Here is an 18,543-nt window from a genome sequence, read left to right as displayed (position 1 = left end):
GGCGCCTAAATGCTTTTGGCGCCAAAAATGACGCCACATCCGGAACGCCGACATTTTTGGCGCAAAATAACGTCAAAAAAATGACGCAACTTCCGGCGACACGTATGACGCCGGAAACGGAAAAGAATTTTTGCGCCAAAAAAGTCCGCGCCAAGAATGACGCAATAAAATGAAGCATTTTCAGCCCCCGCGAGCCTAACAGCCCACAGGGAAAAAAGTCAAATTTTTGAGGTAAGAAAAATATGATAATTCAATGCATAATCCCAAATATGAAACTGACTGTCTGAAAATAAGGAAAGTTGAACATTCTGAGTCAAGGCAAATAAATGTTTGAATACATATATTTAGAACTTTATAAATAAAGTGCCCAACCATAGCTTAGAGTGTCACAGAAAATAAGACTTACTTACCCCAGGACACTCATCTACATGTTTGTAGAAAGCCAAACCAGTACTGAAACGAGAATCAGTAGAGGTAATGGTAAATATAAGAGTATATCGTCGATCTGAAAAGGGAGGTAAGAGATGAATCTCTACGACCGATAACAGAGAACCTTATGAAATAGACCCCGTAGAAGGAGATCACTGCATTCAATAGGCAATACTCTCTTCACATCCCTCTGACATTCACTGCACGCTGAGAGGAAAACCGGGCTCCAACTTGCTGCGGAGCGCATATCAACGTAGAATCTAGCACAAACTTACTTCACCACCTCCCTTGGAGGCAAAGTTTGTAAAACTGATTTGTGGGTGTGGTGAGGGGTGTATTTATAGGCATTTTAAGGTTTGGGAAACTTTGCCCCTCCTGGTAGGAATGTATATCCCATACGTCACTAGCTCATGGACTCTTGTTAATTACATGAAAGAAAGATATTTACGCCTTATCTTATGGTAGATCTTTCTAGTGACAGGCTTACGTGCCTGAAACAAAGTAGCAATGACTGAATCAGAGAACCCCCACTTAGATAAAATCAAGCGTTCTCCAAGCAGTCAGTTGCAGAGAAACTAGATTCGGATGATGGAAGGGTCCCTGAATGAGAAGGTCCTGCCTCAATGGAAGCTTCCACGGTGGCAGTGAGGACATGTCCACCAGATCAGCGCACCAAGTCCTGCAAGGCCACGCAGGTGCGATTAGAATTACCGAAGCCCTTTCCTGTTTGATCCATGCAATCACCCTGGGAAGGAGAGCAAACGGTGGAAACACATAAGCTAGGTTGAACGACCAAGGCACTGCCAAGGCATCTATCAGTTCGGCCTGAGGATCCCTCCACCTGGATCCGTATCTTCGAAGCTTGGCATGTTGACGAGACGCCATCAGATCCAATTCCGGTCTGCCCCACCTGAGAATCAGGGTGGCAAAGTCCTCCGGATGGAGTTCCCACTCCCCGGATGAAACGTCTGTCTGCTTAAAAAGTCAGCTTCCAAGTTGTCCACTCCTGGGATGTAGGTTGCTGATAGATAAGAGTGAGCCTCTGTCCACCGAATTATCTTGGATACCTCTCATTGCTAAGGAACTCCTCGTTCCTCCCTGATGATTGATTTAAGCCACAGTCGTGATGTCCGACTGAAATCGGATGAATTTGACCGAAGCCAACTGAGGCCAAGCCTGAAGCGCATGAATATTGCTCTCAATTCCAGAATGTTGATTGGAAGTAGAGACTCCGACCGAGTCCACACCCCCTAAGCCTTCAGGGAATTCCAGACTGCGCCCCATCCTAGTAGACTGGCGTCCGTTGTCACTATCACCCATGAGGGTCTGCGGAAGCATGTCCCTTGGGACAGATGATCCGGCGACAACCACCAAAGAATAGAGTCTCTTGTCTCCTGATCCAGATCTATCTGAGACAAATTTGCATAATCTCCATTCCACTGACCGAGCATACTCAGTTGTAGAGGTCTGAGATGAAAACGAGCAAAGGGAATGATGTCCATTGCCGCCACCATCAACCCAATTACCTCCATGCACTGAGCCACTGATGGCCGAGGACTGGACTGAAGGGCTCGGCATGTATTCAGAATCTTTAACTTTTTGACTTCCGTCAAAAAGATTTTCATGGACACAGAGTCTATTAGAGTTCTCAAGAAAGGAACCCTTGTCTGAGGAACTAGAGAACTCTTCTCTAGATTCACCTTCCACCCGTGAGTCCTTAGAAAAGACAGCACCATGTCGGTATGAGACTGTTAGTTGATAAGACAACGCCTAGATCAGAATATCGTCCAGATAAGGCGCCACTGCAATGTCCCGCGGTCTGAGAACCACCAGCAGAGACTCTAGAACCTTTGTGAAGATCCTGGGTGCCGTGGCCAGCCCGAAAGGAAGAGCCACAAACTGAAAATGTTTGTCCAGGTAGGCAAACCTTAGAAACTGGTGATCTCTGTGGATAGAAATGTGATGATATGCATCCTTTAAGTCCACGGAAGTCATATATTGACCCTACTGGATCAATGGAAGAATTGTCCGAATCGTCTCCATCTCGAAGGACAGGACTCTGAGAAACTTGTTTAGTCTCTTGAGATCTAAAATGGGTCTAAAAGTTCCCTCTTTTTTGGGAACCACGAAAAGATTTGAGTAAAACCCAAGCCCCTGTTCCTGTATTGGAACGGGACAAATTACTCCCATAGTGGAGGGGTCTTTTACACAAGAACGCCTCTCTTTTTATCTGGTCTACAGACAATCGTGAAAGAAGAAACCTTCCACTTGGAAGGGAATTTTTGAACTCCAGTTGATATCCCTTGGACACTATTTCTAGTGTCCAGGGATCCTTGACGTCTCTTATCCAAGTCTGGACAAAGAGAGAGAGTCTGCCCCCAACTAGATCCAGTCCCGGATCGGGGGCCACCCCTTCATGCTGTCTTGGTAGCAGCAGCGGGCTTCTTGGGTTGCTTACCCTTGTTCCAAGCCTGTTTGGGTCTCCAGACGGATTTGGCTTGTGCAAAGTTCCCTTCCTGTTTAGCGGAAGAGGAGGAGGGAACTCCCTTGAAATTTTGATAGGAACAAAAATTACTCTGTCTACCCCTCTGGAACAGCAAAGATAATGACTGGAGTGGGAGGGAAGGGAGGAGCTATATATACAGCTCTGCTGTGGTGCTCTTTGCCACTTCCTGCTGACCTGGAGGTGTAATCCCACAAGGATGAAATCCGTGGACTCGTCATATCTTTTAAAAGAAAAGGGAATACCAGGTCTCTCCCACTCCTGTGCAATAATCTCTGTAGCATGGTCTGGTACCGGAAAAAACAATTTATGTAAGAACTTACCTGATAAATTCATTTCTTTCATATTAGCAAGAGTCCATGAGCTAGTGACGTATGGGATATACATTCCTACCAGGAGGGGCAAAGTTTCCCAAACCTCAAAATGCCTATAAATACACCCCTCACCACACCCACAATTCAGTTTAACGAATAGCCAAGAAGTGGGGTGATAAGAAAAAAGTGCGAAAGCATATAAAATAAGGAATTGGAATAATTGTGCTTTATACAAAAAAATCATAACCACCACAAAAAAGGGCGGGCCTCATGGACTCTTGCTAATATGAAAGAAATGAATTTATCAGGTAAGTTCTTACATAAATTATGTTTTCTTTCATGTAATTAGCAAGAGTCCATGAGCTAGTGACGTATGGGATAATGATTACCCAATATGTGGATCTTTCCACGCAAGAGTCACTAGAGAGGGAGGGATAAAATAAAGTCAGCCAATTCCTGCTGAAAATAATCCACACCCAAAATAAAGTTTAATGAAAAACATAAACAGAAGATTCAAACTGAAACCGCTGCCTGAAGTACTTTTCTACCAAAAACTGCTTCAGAAGAAGAAAATACATCAAAATGGTAGAATTTAGTAAAAGTATGCAAAGAGGACCAAGTTGCTGCTTTGCAAATCTGATCAATCGAAGCTTCATTCCTAAACGCCCAGGAAGTAGAAACTGACCTAGTAGAATGAGCTGTAATCCTTTGAGGCGGAGTTTTACCCGACTCGACATAGGCATGATGAATTAAAGATTTCAACCAAGATGCCAAAGAAATGGCAGAAGCTTTCTGGCTTTTTCTAGAACCAGAAAAGATGAAAAATAGACTAGAAGTCTTTCGGAAAGACTTAGTAGCTTCAACATAATATTTCAAAGCTCTAACCACATCCAAAGAATGCAACGATTTCTCCTTAGAATTCTTAGGATTAGGACATAATGAAGGAACCACAATATCTCTACTAATGTTGTTGGAATTCACAACTTTAGGTAAAAATTCAAAAGAAGTTTGCAACACCGCCTTATCCTGATGAAAAATCAGAAAAGGAGACTCACAAGAAAGAGCAGATAATTCAGAGACTCTTCTGGCAGAAGAGATCGCCAAAAGGAACAAAACTTTCCAAGAAAGTAATTTAATGTCCAATGAATGCATAGGTTCAAACAGAGGAGCTTGAAGAGCCCCAAGAACCAAATTCAAACTCCAAGGAGGAGAAATTGACTTAATGACAGGTTTTATACGAACCAAAGCTTGTACAAAACAATGAATATCAGGAAGATTAGCAATCTTTCTGTGAAAAAGAACAGAAAGAGCAGAGATTTGTCCTTTCAAAGAACTTGCGGATAAACCTTTATCTAAACCATCCTGAAGAAACTGTAAAATTCTCGGAATTCTAAAAGAATGCCAAGAAAAATGATGAGAAAGACACCAAGAAATATAAGTCTTCCAGACTCTATAATATATCTCTCTGGATACAGATTTACGAGCCTGTAACATAGTATTAATCACAGAGTCAGAGAAACCTCTTTGACCAAGAATCAAGCGTTCAATCTCCATACCTTTAAATTTAAGGATTTGAGATCCTGATGGAAAAAAGGACCTTGCGACAGAAGGTCTGGTCTTAGCGGAAGAGTCCACGGATGGCAAGAGGCCATCCGGACAAGATCCGCATACCAAAACCTGTGAGGCCATGCCGGAGCTACCAGCAGAACAACGAGCATTCCTTCAGAATCTTGGAGATTACTCTTGGAAGAAGAACTAGAGGCAGAAAGATATAGGCAGGATGATACTTCCAAGGAAGAGATAATGCATCCACTGCTTCCGCCTGAGGATCCCAGGATCTGGACAGATACCTGGGAAGTTTCTTGTTTAGATGAGACGCCATCAGATCTATTTCTGGAAGCTCCCACATTTGAACAATCTGAAGAAATACCTCTGGGTGAAGAGACCATTCGCCCGGATGCAACGTTTGGCGACAGATAATACGCTTCCCAATTGTCTATACCTGGGATATGAACCGCAGAGATTAGACAGGAGCTGGACTCCGCCCAAACCAAAATTCGAGATACTTCTTTCATAGCCAGAGGACTGTGAGTCCCTCCTTGATGATTGATGCATGCCACAGTTGTGACATTGTCTGTCTGAAAACATATGAACGATTCTCTCTTCAGAAGAGGCCAAGACTGAAGAGCTCTGAAAATTGCACGGAGTTCCAAAATATTGATCGGTAATCTCACCTCCTGAGATTCCCAAACTCCTTGTGCCGTCAGAGATCCCCACACAGCTCCCCAACCTGTGAGACTTGCATCTGTTGAAATTACAGTCCAGGTCGGAAGCACAAAAGAAGCCCCCTGAATTAAACGATGGTGATCTGTCCACCACGTTAGAGAGTGTCGTACAATCGGTTTTAAAGATATTAATTGAGATATCTTTGTGTAATCCTTGCACCATTGATTCAGCATACAGAGCTGAAGAGGTCGCATGTGAAAACGAGCAAAGGGGATCGCGTCCGATGCAGCAGTCATAAGACCTAGAATTTCCATGCATAAGGCTACCGAAGGGAATGATTGTGACTGAAGGTTTCGACAAGCTGAAATCAATTTTAGACGTCTCTTGTCTGATAAAGACAGAGTCATGGACACTGAATCTATCTGGAAACCCAGAAAGGTTACCCTTGTCTGAGGAATCAATGAACTTTTTGGTGAATTGATCCTCCAACCATGATCTTGAAGAAACAACACAAGTCGATTCGTATGAGATTCTGCTAAATGTAAAGACTGAGCAAGTACCAAGATATCGTCCAAATAAGGAAATACCACAATACCCTGTTCTCTGATTACAGACAGAAGGGCACCGAGAACCTTTGTAAAAATTCTTGGAGCTGTAGCTAGGCCAAACGGCAGAGCCACAAACTGGTAATGCTTGTCCAGAAAAGAGAATCTCAGGAACTGATAATGATCTGGATGAATCGGAATATGCAGATATGCATCCTGTAAATCTATTGTGGACATATAATGCCCTTGCTGAACAAAAGGCAAGATAGTCCTTACAGTTACCATTTTGAACGTTGGTATCCTTACATAACGATTCAATATTTTTAGATCCAGAACTGGTCTGAAGGAATTCTCCTTCTTTGGTACAATGAAGAGATTTGAATAAAACCCCATCCCCTGTTCCAGAACTGGAACTGGCATAATTACTCCAGCCAACTCTAGATCTGAAACACAATTCAGAAATGCTTGAGCTTTCACTGGATTTACTGGGACACGAGAAAGAAAAAATCTCTTTGCAGGAGGTCTCATCTTGAAACCAATTCTGTACCCTTCTGAAACAATGTTCTGAATCCAAAGATTGTGAACAGAATTGATCCAAATATCTTTGAAAAAACGTAACCTGCCCCCTACCAGCTGAGCTGGAATGAGGGCCGCACCTTCATGTTGACTTAGAAGCTGGCTTTGCCCTTCTAGAAGGCTTGGATTTATTCCAGACTGGAGATGGTTTCCAAACTGAAACTGCTCCTGAGGATGAAGGATCAGGCTTTTGTTCTTTGTTGAAACGAAAGGAACGAAAACGATTATTAGCCCTGTTTATACCCTTAGATTTTTTATCCTGTGGTAAAAAAGTTCCTTTCCCACCAGTAACAGTTGAGATAATAGAATCCAACTGAGAACCAAATAATTTGTTACCCTGGAAAGAAATGGAAAGTAGAGTTGATTTAGAAGCCATATCAGCATTCCAAGTTTTAAGCCATAAAGCTCTTCTAGCTAAAATAGCTAGACATAAAGCCGACATCAACTCTGATATCAAAAATGGCATCACAGATAAAATTATTAGCATGTTGAAGAAGAATAATAATATTATGAGAATCATGATCTGTTACTTGTTGCGCTAAAGTTTCCAACCAAAAAGTTGAAGCTGCAGCAACATCAGCCAATGATATAGCAGGTCTAAGAAGATTACCTGAACACAGATAAGCTTTTCTTAGAAAGGATTCAATTTTCCTATCTAAAGGATCCTTAAACGAAGTACCATCTGACGTAGGAATAGTAGTACGTTTAGCAAGGGTAGAAATAGCCCCATCAACTCTAGGGATTTTGTCCCAAAATTCTAATCTGTCAGACGGCACAGGATATAATTGCTTAAAACGTTTAGAAGGAGTAAATTAATTACCCAATTTATCCCATTCTCTGGAAATTACTTCAGAAATAGCATTAGGAACAGGAAAAACTTCTGGAATAACCACAGGAGATTTAAAGACCTTATCTAAACGTTTAGAATTAGTATCAAGAGGACCAGAATCCTCAATTTCTAAAGCAATTAGTACTTCTTTAAGTAAAGAACGAATAAATTCCATTTTAAATAAATATGAAGATTTATCAGCATCAATCTCTGAGACAGAATCCTCTGAACCAGAAGAGTCATCAGAATGATGATGTTCATTTAAAAATTCATCTGTAGAAAGAGAAGTTTTAAAAGATTTTTTATGTTTACTAGAAGGAGGAATAACAGACATAGCCTTCTTGATGGATTCAGAAACAAAATCTCTTATGTTATCAGGAACATTCTGAACCTTAGATGTTGAAGGAACTGCAACAGGCAATGGTACATTACTAAAGGAAATATTATCTGCATTAACAAGTTTGTCATGACAATTAATACAAACAACAGCTGGAGGAATAGCTACCAAAAGTTTACAGCAGATACACTTAGCTTTGGTAGTTCCAGCACTAGACAGCGATTTTCCTGAAGTATCTTCTGACTCAGATGCAACGTGAGACATCTTGCAATATGTAAGAGAAAAAACAACATATAAAGCAAAATTGATCAAATTCCTTAAATGACAGTTTCAGGAATGGGAAAAAATGCCAATAAACAAGCTTCTAGCAACCAGAAGCAAAGAAAAAATGAGACTGAAATAATGTGGAGACAAAAGCGACGCCCATATTTTTTAGCGCCAAATAAGACGCCCACATTATTTGGCGCCTAAATGCTTTTTGGCGCAAAAAATGACGCCACATCCGGAACGCCGACATCTTTGGCGCAAAAGGACGTCAAAAATGACGCAACTTCCGGCGACATGTATGACGCCGGAAACAGAAAAGATTTTTTGCGCCAAAAAAGTCCGCACCAAGAATGCCGCAATAAAATTAAGCATTTTCAGCCCCCGCGAGCCTAACAGCCCACAGGGAAAAAAAGTCAAATTTTTAAGGTAAGAAAAAATGATTGATTCAAATGCATTATCCCAAATATGAAACTGACTGTCTGAAAATAAGGAATGTTTAACATCCTGAGTCAAGGCAAATAAATGTTTGAATACATATATTTAGAACTTTATAAACAAAGTGCCCAACCATAGCTTAGAGTGTCACAGAAAATAAGACTTACTTACCCCAGGACACTCATCTACATGTTTGTAGAAAGCCAAACCAGTACTGAAACGAAAATCAGCAGAGGTAATGGTATATAAATAAGAGTATATCGTCGATCTGAAAAGGGAGGTAAGAGATGAATCTCTACGACCGATAACAGAGAACCTATGAAATAGACCCCGTAGAAGGAGATCACTGCATTCAAAAATAGGCAATACTCTCCTCACATCCCTCTGACATACACTGCACGCTGAGAGGAAAACCGGGCTCCAACCTGCTGCGGAGCGCATATCAACGTAGAATCTAGCACAAACTTACTTCACCACCTCCATAGGAGGCAAAGTTTGTAAAACTGAATTGTGGGTGTGGTGAGGGGTGTATTTATAGGCATTTTGAGGTTTGGGAAACTTTGCCCCTCCTGGTAGGAATGTATATCCCATACGTCACTAGCTCATGGACTCTTGCTAATTACATGAAAGAAACCTCCACTGCGGAGGGAACATCGGTATCTGAGTCATCCAAAGTAGCCAAAACCTCCTTGAGTAATAAGCGAAGGTGTTCTAGCTTAAATCTGAAGGATACAACCTCAGCATCAGAAGAAGGAATTATAATAAAAATTATAAGGAAATAAGTCTGAGATTTCACCCTCAAGACGCTACAAAAGTGTCTTCCTCCGACTGAAGGGACACCCTGGGTAACCACAACTTGATAAGGAATCGGTTAGTAAGGTTTCTGAAGTTTCCTTTTACACCTTTCCTGCAGCATGGGGAAAGCGGACAATGCCTCAGATACCGCAGAGGATACCTGTGTAGCAATGTCCTGCAAAGAAAATCCTACCGGATTGAGAGAGGAAACACAGGGCACTGCATGTGGAGACTGAAACGCTTGGGACGCTTGAGGAGAAAGCTGCGGCATATCCGCTACAGGACACACCTGAACAGCATCCGCCTTAACAAATAATGGCTCATGATCAAAAATCTTATCCCTATAACTCAAAGTTCTCTCAATGCATGAGGAACAAAAAGGAACTGGAGGTTCCACCTGGGCATCAAAACACAGCTGGCATGCAACAACTTGTAAAGCCTCCTGATCCATCCTTGCAATAATGTCAAAATAGAAAGAAAAAACAAACAAACATGTTTTTCTTTTACCTTAAAATAATAGTATTGCACCTTTTTACAATTAGAAACAAGTAGCGCAATAACCCCAGGCAACCTAAACACCTCAGCAGTTTTAACTGAAGTGCCTACCTGTCCTTCAGTCTGAGATCAATTCTCCCTCACAGACGATCCGGACCTGCGACAGCAGTGCAATTAACTATTACAACGGAGCAGCCGACAACTGCGTCACTATCCCGCAGCCAATCTCCAAGCAGTCACAACGGAAAGTGCACCAAACGGAGAAAGAACAGTCTATTAAAAGGACCCTCCTCGTTTGTGTATGGAGTGGTCCCGGCGGACAAATTCTCAGAAACTTCATATTACCTGATAATGAAGCATTACATAGCCGCACTAAAAGTGAAACACTAAGTTCTGTCCGTATTTCCAACGGAGCTAACAGCAACTAATAAAAAACCATCTCTCCTTACAGTCTTAAGTGCCTGCAACACTGCCTTATGATTAACCCCACATATTGGTTAATAAAAAATGTCCCCCTTTTATCTTAAACAGCATTTAGCTGCTAAAAAAGTACCAAATTTTCCTTCCCAAAGAAAAAAAATATATGGCACTTATCTGAAGACATGCTGTCCAGCAGCAGGACAGCTCACCTGGTTAAAGAGGGTGCAGCACCTAACATGGAACTGTGAAAAAATAAAGAATCTGAGTAATCTTACTCAGGCTTTCTGATTAGGGCAGCAAAAAACCTTGAGAAAGCGCAGTGAGGATTGTACTTTACAAGTTCCCAAGTGCTCAAAAGCCACCACTGCCCTACTGAAGAGACGGACGTGGACTAAGGCTAGATCCCAGAAAAGATCAGAGCAACCCTACTACTCTGCTTTAAAATAATAAAATCTTGATTGAAGAAGACTTATCAGACACCTAAAACATCACCTCCTCCTTGCACTGCAGGCAAAGGGAATGACTGGGGTGTTATGGTGCTCTTTGCCTCCTCCTGCTGGCCAGGAGTGATATTCCCAACAGTAATTTATGATGATCCGTGGACTCACTGTGTCATTAGAAAGACAAGCAGTTAAATATAAAAGAAATATTGAAAGTGATGGTAAACTTTACATGTTTTAGAATCACAATTAGGGACACCGAATCCAATTTTTTTTGTGTGATTCAGATAGAGCATAACATTTTAAGCAACTTTCTAATTTACTCCTATTATCAAATTTTCTTCATTCTCTTGGTATCTTTATTTGAAATACAAGAATGTAAGTTTAGATGCCGGCCCAATTTTGGTGAACAACCTGGGTTGTTCTTGCCGATTGGTGGATAAATTAATCCACCAATAAAAAAGTGCTGTCCAGAGTACTGAACCAAAAAAAGCTTAGATGCATTTTTTCAAATAAATATAGCAAGAGAACAAAAAAATGGATAATAGGAGCAAATTAGAACGTTGCTTAAAATGGCATGCTCTATCTGAATCATGAAAAAAAAAATTGGGTTCAGTGTCCCTTTAACTGTTGAAATTACAAACAAAAAGTGTTTGTTTAAAAATATAAAGCTTGTATACCACTTTAACAGCATCTATGCAAAGCACCCCTTAAGAGTATTTTAAGCAAAAGCTGGAATCCAAATACTACAAGGGAATAGAATTCCATACCTGATGCAAGTTTCTCTTCATCGAAAGAACAGTGTTTGTCATCTAATCCATTCAAAGGTTTTTCATTCTCGTCAAGAACAGCAAACTCATCAAATCCTTTCGATTTTGTCTATAATAAGGTGCATAAAATTATAGGAATTAAGATTCAAATCTTGCTTGATGTCGTTACTTTTTAATTAATTACCATTTCTAACCAAGTATTTTATTCCAAACTCAAGTACCATTATAAAGTTTGTAATCAATATATTCATATCAACAGCGTTAAGTTACCTATGTTATCACTTAGAATAAGAAAAACAAATTATGCTTACCTGAAAATTTAATTTTCTTCTGAAGGGAAGAGTCCACAGGTGCATTCATTACTTTTGGAAATTCAGAACCTGGCCACCAGGAGGCAGCAGACACACCCCAGCCAAAGGCTTAAATACCGCCCCCACTTCAATCATTCCCCAGTCATTCTGCCAAGGGAACAAGGAACAGTAGGAGAAATATCAGGGTGAAAAAAAGGTGCCAAAAGAACAAAAAATTACAGCCGCCTCAGAGATAAAAACACGGGCAGGAGCTGTGGACTCTTCCCTTCAGAAGAAAATGAAACTATCAGGTAAGCACAATTTATGTTTTTCTTCTTAAAAGGGAAGAGTCCACAGCTGCATTCATTACTTTTGGGAAAACAGTACCCCAGCTAGAGGACACTAAAAGCTAACAACGGGTGGGTACAAAAGGCGGCCCCCACCACAGCCTGAATTACTAGACACCCAAAACAAACGACACTGGAGAAAACCAGAGCCCAGATAACTGCACATCAGTTACACCACCGGCAGAGCCGAACTAGAGACTACTCAGACCTAGAGTCCGTCAGGCCCCAAACAACCTCCGAGGTGTGTGCCCCGCAGGTCACGACTCCCAAGAAGGTACCCGGCCAAAGATAGTGACTGCATCTGCCCCCCAAAGGGGAACCAGAGACGAGGAAAATACAAATGAACTTTTCCCACTCAACACCTAGAGAACAACCCATGGTTTTCTTACAAATACAGCGCCCAGGGAGACAAACTCCCTAGAACACAAGTACCGACAAAGAAAGGATCCATACACAGGTAAATATGTCCCAAAAGGACTCGAGGAACCCCTCATGTCCCTAATCCCATACCCTAAGGTAGTCCAGGAAATTCATGAGTCCCCCGATGCCCCATAAAATATCTAGATCAGAAGGCTAGATAGGCAGAGAAAGCAGAAAACAGGATAATTATCCCAGCAGCTAGAAAAGAGGTCTCAAACTGCTTGAACAAGAACTCTCAAAAACCAGTCTCCAAAAGGAAGGCTGACCCTATTGCTAACTCAAATCTCCTAAAGGCGCTTCAATGCTTGCATCCAGACAAAAGCAATTAGCTGTAACTGGTTACACCATCACTGAGCAAATAGCTGTAGATGGTTCCAACTGCAAACCTCCAAGGGCTTACAGCCCTCCGAATAGCGGCTCCAAGGAGTCTCCCCTCCCGGCACCAGTAGAAAGGAGGACAACCAAAATCCTCCCTCAAAGGAAAGGACAAACAGCAGAAAACTGTCAACACTGCATAGAGTAACCGACCCCCAACCTTTCCTCCAGGATAACGGTCCCAGCCCAAAGGCTAGCCCAGACTACCGGAAAGGAAAGAAAGGATCAACTAGGAACAAAGTCCCCTGTTAGACCGCTGCTACAAACGGCATGCTACCGTGAGTCAGGATAAAAATTGTGCTTGGGTACGAGACCCCCTACACGCAGTCATGGGCAAAAAAAGGGCACACTTCCCAAGGGAGGAAGTCCCCCAAAAACCTCAGCATCCATATATCTGATACACGTAGTAGAAGCCTCCACGGGAGCAAACCCTCAGCCTCCCGCTGCAGGAACGGAGGAACCAGACACTATATCACAGCTTCCCTTCCAGGATCCTGAAACACAAGAAGGAAAAAAAAAACCTGCAAGGCAAGACAGAGGACCCCCAGGATTTCACAAATACTAAAGGAACGCCGAACCCGGAGAACCCAAACCCTACTTTGGAAGAGAAGGGAATAAAAACAGGATAAACACCCTACCATAGAGGCGAGACTCCCCGGCCACATCGCCAACCCAGTTGAAAAACACCTGTAGTCTACAGGAACATTGTAAATGCACCAGAAGACCAGTAGGGACCCGTCAAAAAGACCTAAAGCCTAAGCCACAGCCAGGCATGTCTCACAGAGCCCCAGTCCCTACGAAAGGGGCCCACAGGACCACAAACATCAAGTGTGAAACTAAACCGTCCACACCCATCCATGGAGAGAGATAGCCCAAGGCCAGGATCCTTGACAATGGTCGATCAAAAGATACAATTTCCAAAAGAACCCTAAACTGTCTCCTCCAAGGAGCGCAACCTTAAAGTCCGTAGACTTGGCGATCTAGAAATAGCCTTAAACCCAAGAGTCATGAAGGATTCCTGAAAAGTCTAAGAATCAGCACCCAGTGCAATTGGATCGCAAAAAAACTTGTAGGCAAGTGGCAACAAGTGATACACACACAGGCAGGGTAACATCAATACCCGAAGGCAAATTATAATCCAGGGCCCTGCTCGCCATCCCAGAGAATTAATGTAAGGCACCGCCCACGAAACCACAAACAGAGCATCGAAGAAAAATGGACAACTGCCTAACCCCTGAAGGGCGGCCATCCGTACTGACAAAGCCCAAGGCTAGCGTTACAGCGAGGACGCAATACACCCCAAAGTCAAAGACCGTAGTCCGACCAAAGGTATTAAAATGGAATAGACAACAGTCAAAGATACTGAAGAAACTATTTTCCAAACAAAAACTACCTTGAGCAGGCAAACGTTGGTGCCATAGCCCCCCACAGAAGGCAGGGGACCCCTGCACACCACCTCTCAGAGTAATACAACTCGGAACAGAGGAAGACAAACCTGCCCGCGCATCCAGACCAGACAATCCACCAATAGCGGGAAAACAATTTATGTAAGAATTTACCAGATAAATTAATTTCATATTGGCAAGAGTCCATGAGCTATATGAGCTTTATACCTATAGAGGTATGGGAAATACAATCCTACCAGGAGGGGCAAAGTTTCCTAAACCTCAAAATGCCTATAAATACACCCCCACCACACCCACAATTAAGTCTAACGAATAGCTAAGTAGTGGGGCGATAAAATAAGGAGTAAAAAAGCATACAAAAAAAGGAGGAACTGGAAATAAAATTGTGCTTTTTATACAAAAATCATAACCACTATAAAAAAGGGTGGGGCTAATGGACTCTTGCCAATATGAAAGAAATGAATTTATCAGGTAAGTTATTACATAAATTATGTTTTCTTTCATGTAATTGGCAAGAGTCCATGAGCTAGTGAAGTATGGGATAGAAATACCCAAGAAAGGGAGGGATAAAATAAAAACAGCTATTTGCGGTGAAAAAAATTAAATCAACAAAAAAATAAGTCTTATAAATTTCAAGAAAAAAACTTAAATCATAAGCAGAAGAATGAAACAGAGATAGCTGCCTGAAGAACTTTTCTACCAAAGGCTGCTTCAGAAGAAGCAAATACATAAAAATGGTAAAATTTAGTAAAAGTATGCAAAGAAGGCCAAATTGCTGCTTTGCAAATCTGATCAACCGAAGCTTCATTCTTAAAAGCCCAAGTAGTGGCGACTGATCTGGGTAGAACGAGCCGTAATTCTCAGGCGGAGACTGTACTGCCTCTAAATAAGCCTTGTGAATCAAAAGCTTTAACAAAGATGCCAAAGAAAAGGCAGAGGCTTTCTGACCTTTCCTAGGACCAGAAAAAACAACAGACTAGAAGTCTTCCTGAAATCTTTAGTAGCTTCAACATATTTCAAAGCTCTTACAACATCCAAAGAATGTAAAGATCTTTCAAGAGTATTCTTGGAATTAGGACACAAGGAAGGAACAACAATTTCCCTACTAATGTTGTTAGAATGAACAACCTTAGGAAGAAATTTAAACGAAGTCCGCAAAACAGCCTTATCCTGATGAAAAATCAGAAAAGGAGACTCACAAAAGCAGATAATGCATAAATTGATTTAACAACAGGCTTGATACGAACCAAAGCCTGAACAAAACAGTGACTATCAGGAAGTTTAGCAATCTTTCTATGAAATAAAACAGAAAGAGCAGATATTTGTCCCTTCAAGGTACTTGCAGACAAACCTTTATCCAAACCATCCTGAAGAAACTGTAAAATTCTAGAAATCCTACAAGAATGCCAAGAGAATTTGAGAAAAACACCATGAAATATAGGTTTTCCAAAACCGATAATAAATTTTCCTTGAAACAGACTTGTAGCATAGTATTAATTACTGAGTCAGAGAAACCTCTATGACCAAGTACTAAGCGTTCAATTTCCATACCTTCAAATTTAGCAATTTGAGATCCTGATAGAAAAACGGCCTTAAAGGAAGTGGCCAAGGTTGGCAACTGGACATCCGGACAAAATCTGCATACCAAAACCTGTGAGGCCATGCTGGTGCTATCAGAAACGCATGCGATTGTTCCAATATGATCTTGGAGATCACCCTTGGAAAAAGAACTAGAGGCGAAAAAATTTAAGCAGGTTGGTAAAACGCATCCAGCATCTCCGCCTGAGGATCCCTGGACCTGGAAAGGTACCTGGGAAGCTTCTTGTTTAGATGAGAAGCCATCAGATCTATTTTGGGGAGACCCCACATCTGTATAATCTGACAAAATATATCTGGATAAAAAGACCACCCCCCTGGATGTAAAGACTGACGACTGAGACAATCCGCTTCCCAATTGTCTACACCTGGGATATGTATCGCAGAAATTAGACAGGAGTTGGATTCCGCCCAAGAAATTATCAGAGATACTTCTTTCATTGCTAAAAGACTGCGAGTCCCCCCTTGATGATTGACATATGCCACAGTTGTGATATTGACTGTCTGAAAATGAATGAATAATTCTCTATTTAATAGCGGCCAAGCCTGAATAGCCCTGAAAATAGCACAGGATTCTAAAATATTGATTGGTAACCTCGCGTTTTGAGGATTCCAAACTCCTTGTGCTGTCAGAGACCCCTAAAAAAGCTCCCCAACCTGTGAGACTTGCATCTGTTGAAATCATAGTCCAGGCAGGACGAACAAAATCTGTCCCTTGAATAATACGATGATGGACTAACCACCAGGACAGAGAGAGTTGAATGTTGGGATTTAAGTATATCAACTGTGATATCCGAGTATAATCCCTGCACCATTGATTCAGCATGCAAAGCTGCAGAGGTCACACATGAAAACAAGCAAAGGGGATCGCGTCCAATGCTGCAGTCATGAGACCTAAAACTTCCATGCACATAGTCACTGAAGGGAATGATTGAGACTGAAGGTTTTGACAAGCTGAAACCAATTTAATTTGTCTCTTGTCTGTTAGTCTGGAAACCTAAAAAACAGAATTTATGCTTACCTGATAAATTAAAGGTGACCCTTGTCTGAGGAATCAAATAACTTTTTGGTAAATTGATCCTCCAACCATGTCTTTGAAGAAACAACACTAGTTGATTTGTGTGAGATTCGTCAGAATGTAAAGACTGAGCTAGTACCAAGATATCGTCCAAATAAGGAAACACTGCAATACCCTGTTCTCTGATTACAGACAGTAGGGCACCGAGAACCTTCGAAAACATTCTTGAAGCTGTCACTAGGCCAAATAGAAGAGCAACAAATTGTTTATGCTTGTCTAGAAAAGAGAATCTCAGAAACCAATAGTGGTCTGGATGAATCGGAATATGAAGATATGCATCCTGTAAGTCTATCAAGGACATATAATTGACCTTGCTGAAAAAAAAGCAGAAAAAAGTCCTTATAGTCCCCATTTTGAAAGTTGGCACTCTTACAAAACTATTAAAAATGTTCAGATCCAGAACTGGCCTGAATGAATTTTCTTTCTTTGGGACAATTCATAGATTTGAATAAAACCCCAGACCCTGAAACGGAACTGTTTTGATTACCTCTGAAAGCTCTAGATCTGAAACACACTTCAGAAAAGCCTGAGCCTTCACTGGATTTGCTGGAACGTGTGAGGAAAAAAAAAAAATCTTCACAGGTCTTACTCCGAATCCTATTCGATACCCTTGAGAAACAATACACTGAATCCACTGATTTTGGACAGAATCTGCCTAAATGTTTTGGAAAAAATTTAATCTGTCCCCCACCTGCTGAGCTGGAATGAGGGCTCCACCTTCATGCAGACTTGGGGGCTTGGATTTATTCCAACTTGAAGAAAGTTTCCAATTAGAACCAGATTCTTTGGGGGAAGGATTGGCTTTCTGTTCCTTATTCTGTCGAAAAGAATGTAAACGATTAGAAGCTTTAGATTTACCCTTAGATCTTTTGTCCTGAGGCAAAAAACTCCCTTCCCCCCAGTGACAGTTGAAAAAAATTGAATCCAACTAAGAACCAAACAAATTGTTACCATGGAAAGAGATAGTAATCTAGACTTAGATACCATGTCAGCATTCCAATATTTGAGCCACAAAGCTCTTTGAGCTAAAATAGCTAAAGATATAGATTTAACATCAATTTTGATCATATCAAAAATGGCATCACAGATAAAATGATTAGCAAGTTGAAGTAAGCAAACAATGCTAGACAAATCAGGATCTGTTTCCTGTTGCGCTAAGCTTTCCAACCAAAAAGTTGATGCAGCTGCAACATCAGCCATAGATATAGCAAGCCTAAGAATATAGCCAGCAAATAAATAAGCTTTCCTTAGATAAGATTAAAGTTTCCTATCTAAAGGATCCTTAAAAGAGGTACTATCTTCAATAGGAAAAGTAGTACGTTTGGCAAGAGTAGAAATAGCCCCATCAATTTTGGGGATTTTTTCCCAAATTTCCAATCTACCTGCTGGCAAAGGATACAACTTTTTAAACCTAGAAGAAGGAATACAAGTACCACCAGGCCTATCCCATTCCTCTGAAATCATATCATAAATAGCATCACGAACTGGAAAAACCTCTGGAGTAACCACAGGAGGTTTATAAACCTAATTTAAATGTTTACTAGTTTTAGTATCAAGAGGATTAGATTCCTCAATATCCAAAGTAATTAACACCTCTTAACAAGGAACGTATATACTCCATCTTAAAGAGATAATTAGATTTGTCAGTGT

At 41.3% G+C, this 18,543-nt stretch overlaps 1 protein-coding gene across 1 annotated transcript in view; it reads right to left on the bottom strand.

The window, feature by feature from the left end:
• Positions 1 to 11,381: 11,381 nt before the first annotated feature.
• The window catches only part of LOC128644709 (telomere-associated protein RIF1), a gene marked incomplete at its 3' end in the record, with an annotated part of 28,249 nt that continues 21,087 nt past the window's right edge, over positions 11,382 to 18,543 (bottom strand). Inside the window, exon 3 of the mRNA XM_053697225.1 lies at positions 11,382 to 11,490. Coding sequence (XP_053553200.1) covers positions 11,382 to 11,490 — 109 coding nt within the window. The remainder of the gene's footprint in view (positions 11,491 to 18,543) is intronic.

This window comes from Bombina bombina, unplaced genomic scaffold (assembly GCF_027579735.1).
Source record: "Bombina bombina isolate aBomBom1 unplaced genomic scaffold, aBomBom1.pri scaffold_2120, whole genome shotgun sequence".
NCBI classification, from domain to species: Eukaryota; Metazoa; Chordata; class Amphibia; order Anura; family Bombinatoridae; genus Bombina; species Bombina bombina.
Note: the sequence above shows the minus strand (reverse complement) of the source record. Positions and strands in the feature narration are given on the sequence as shown.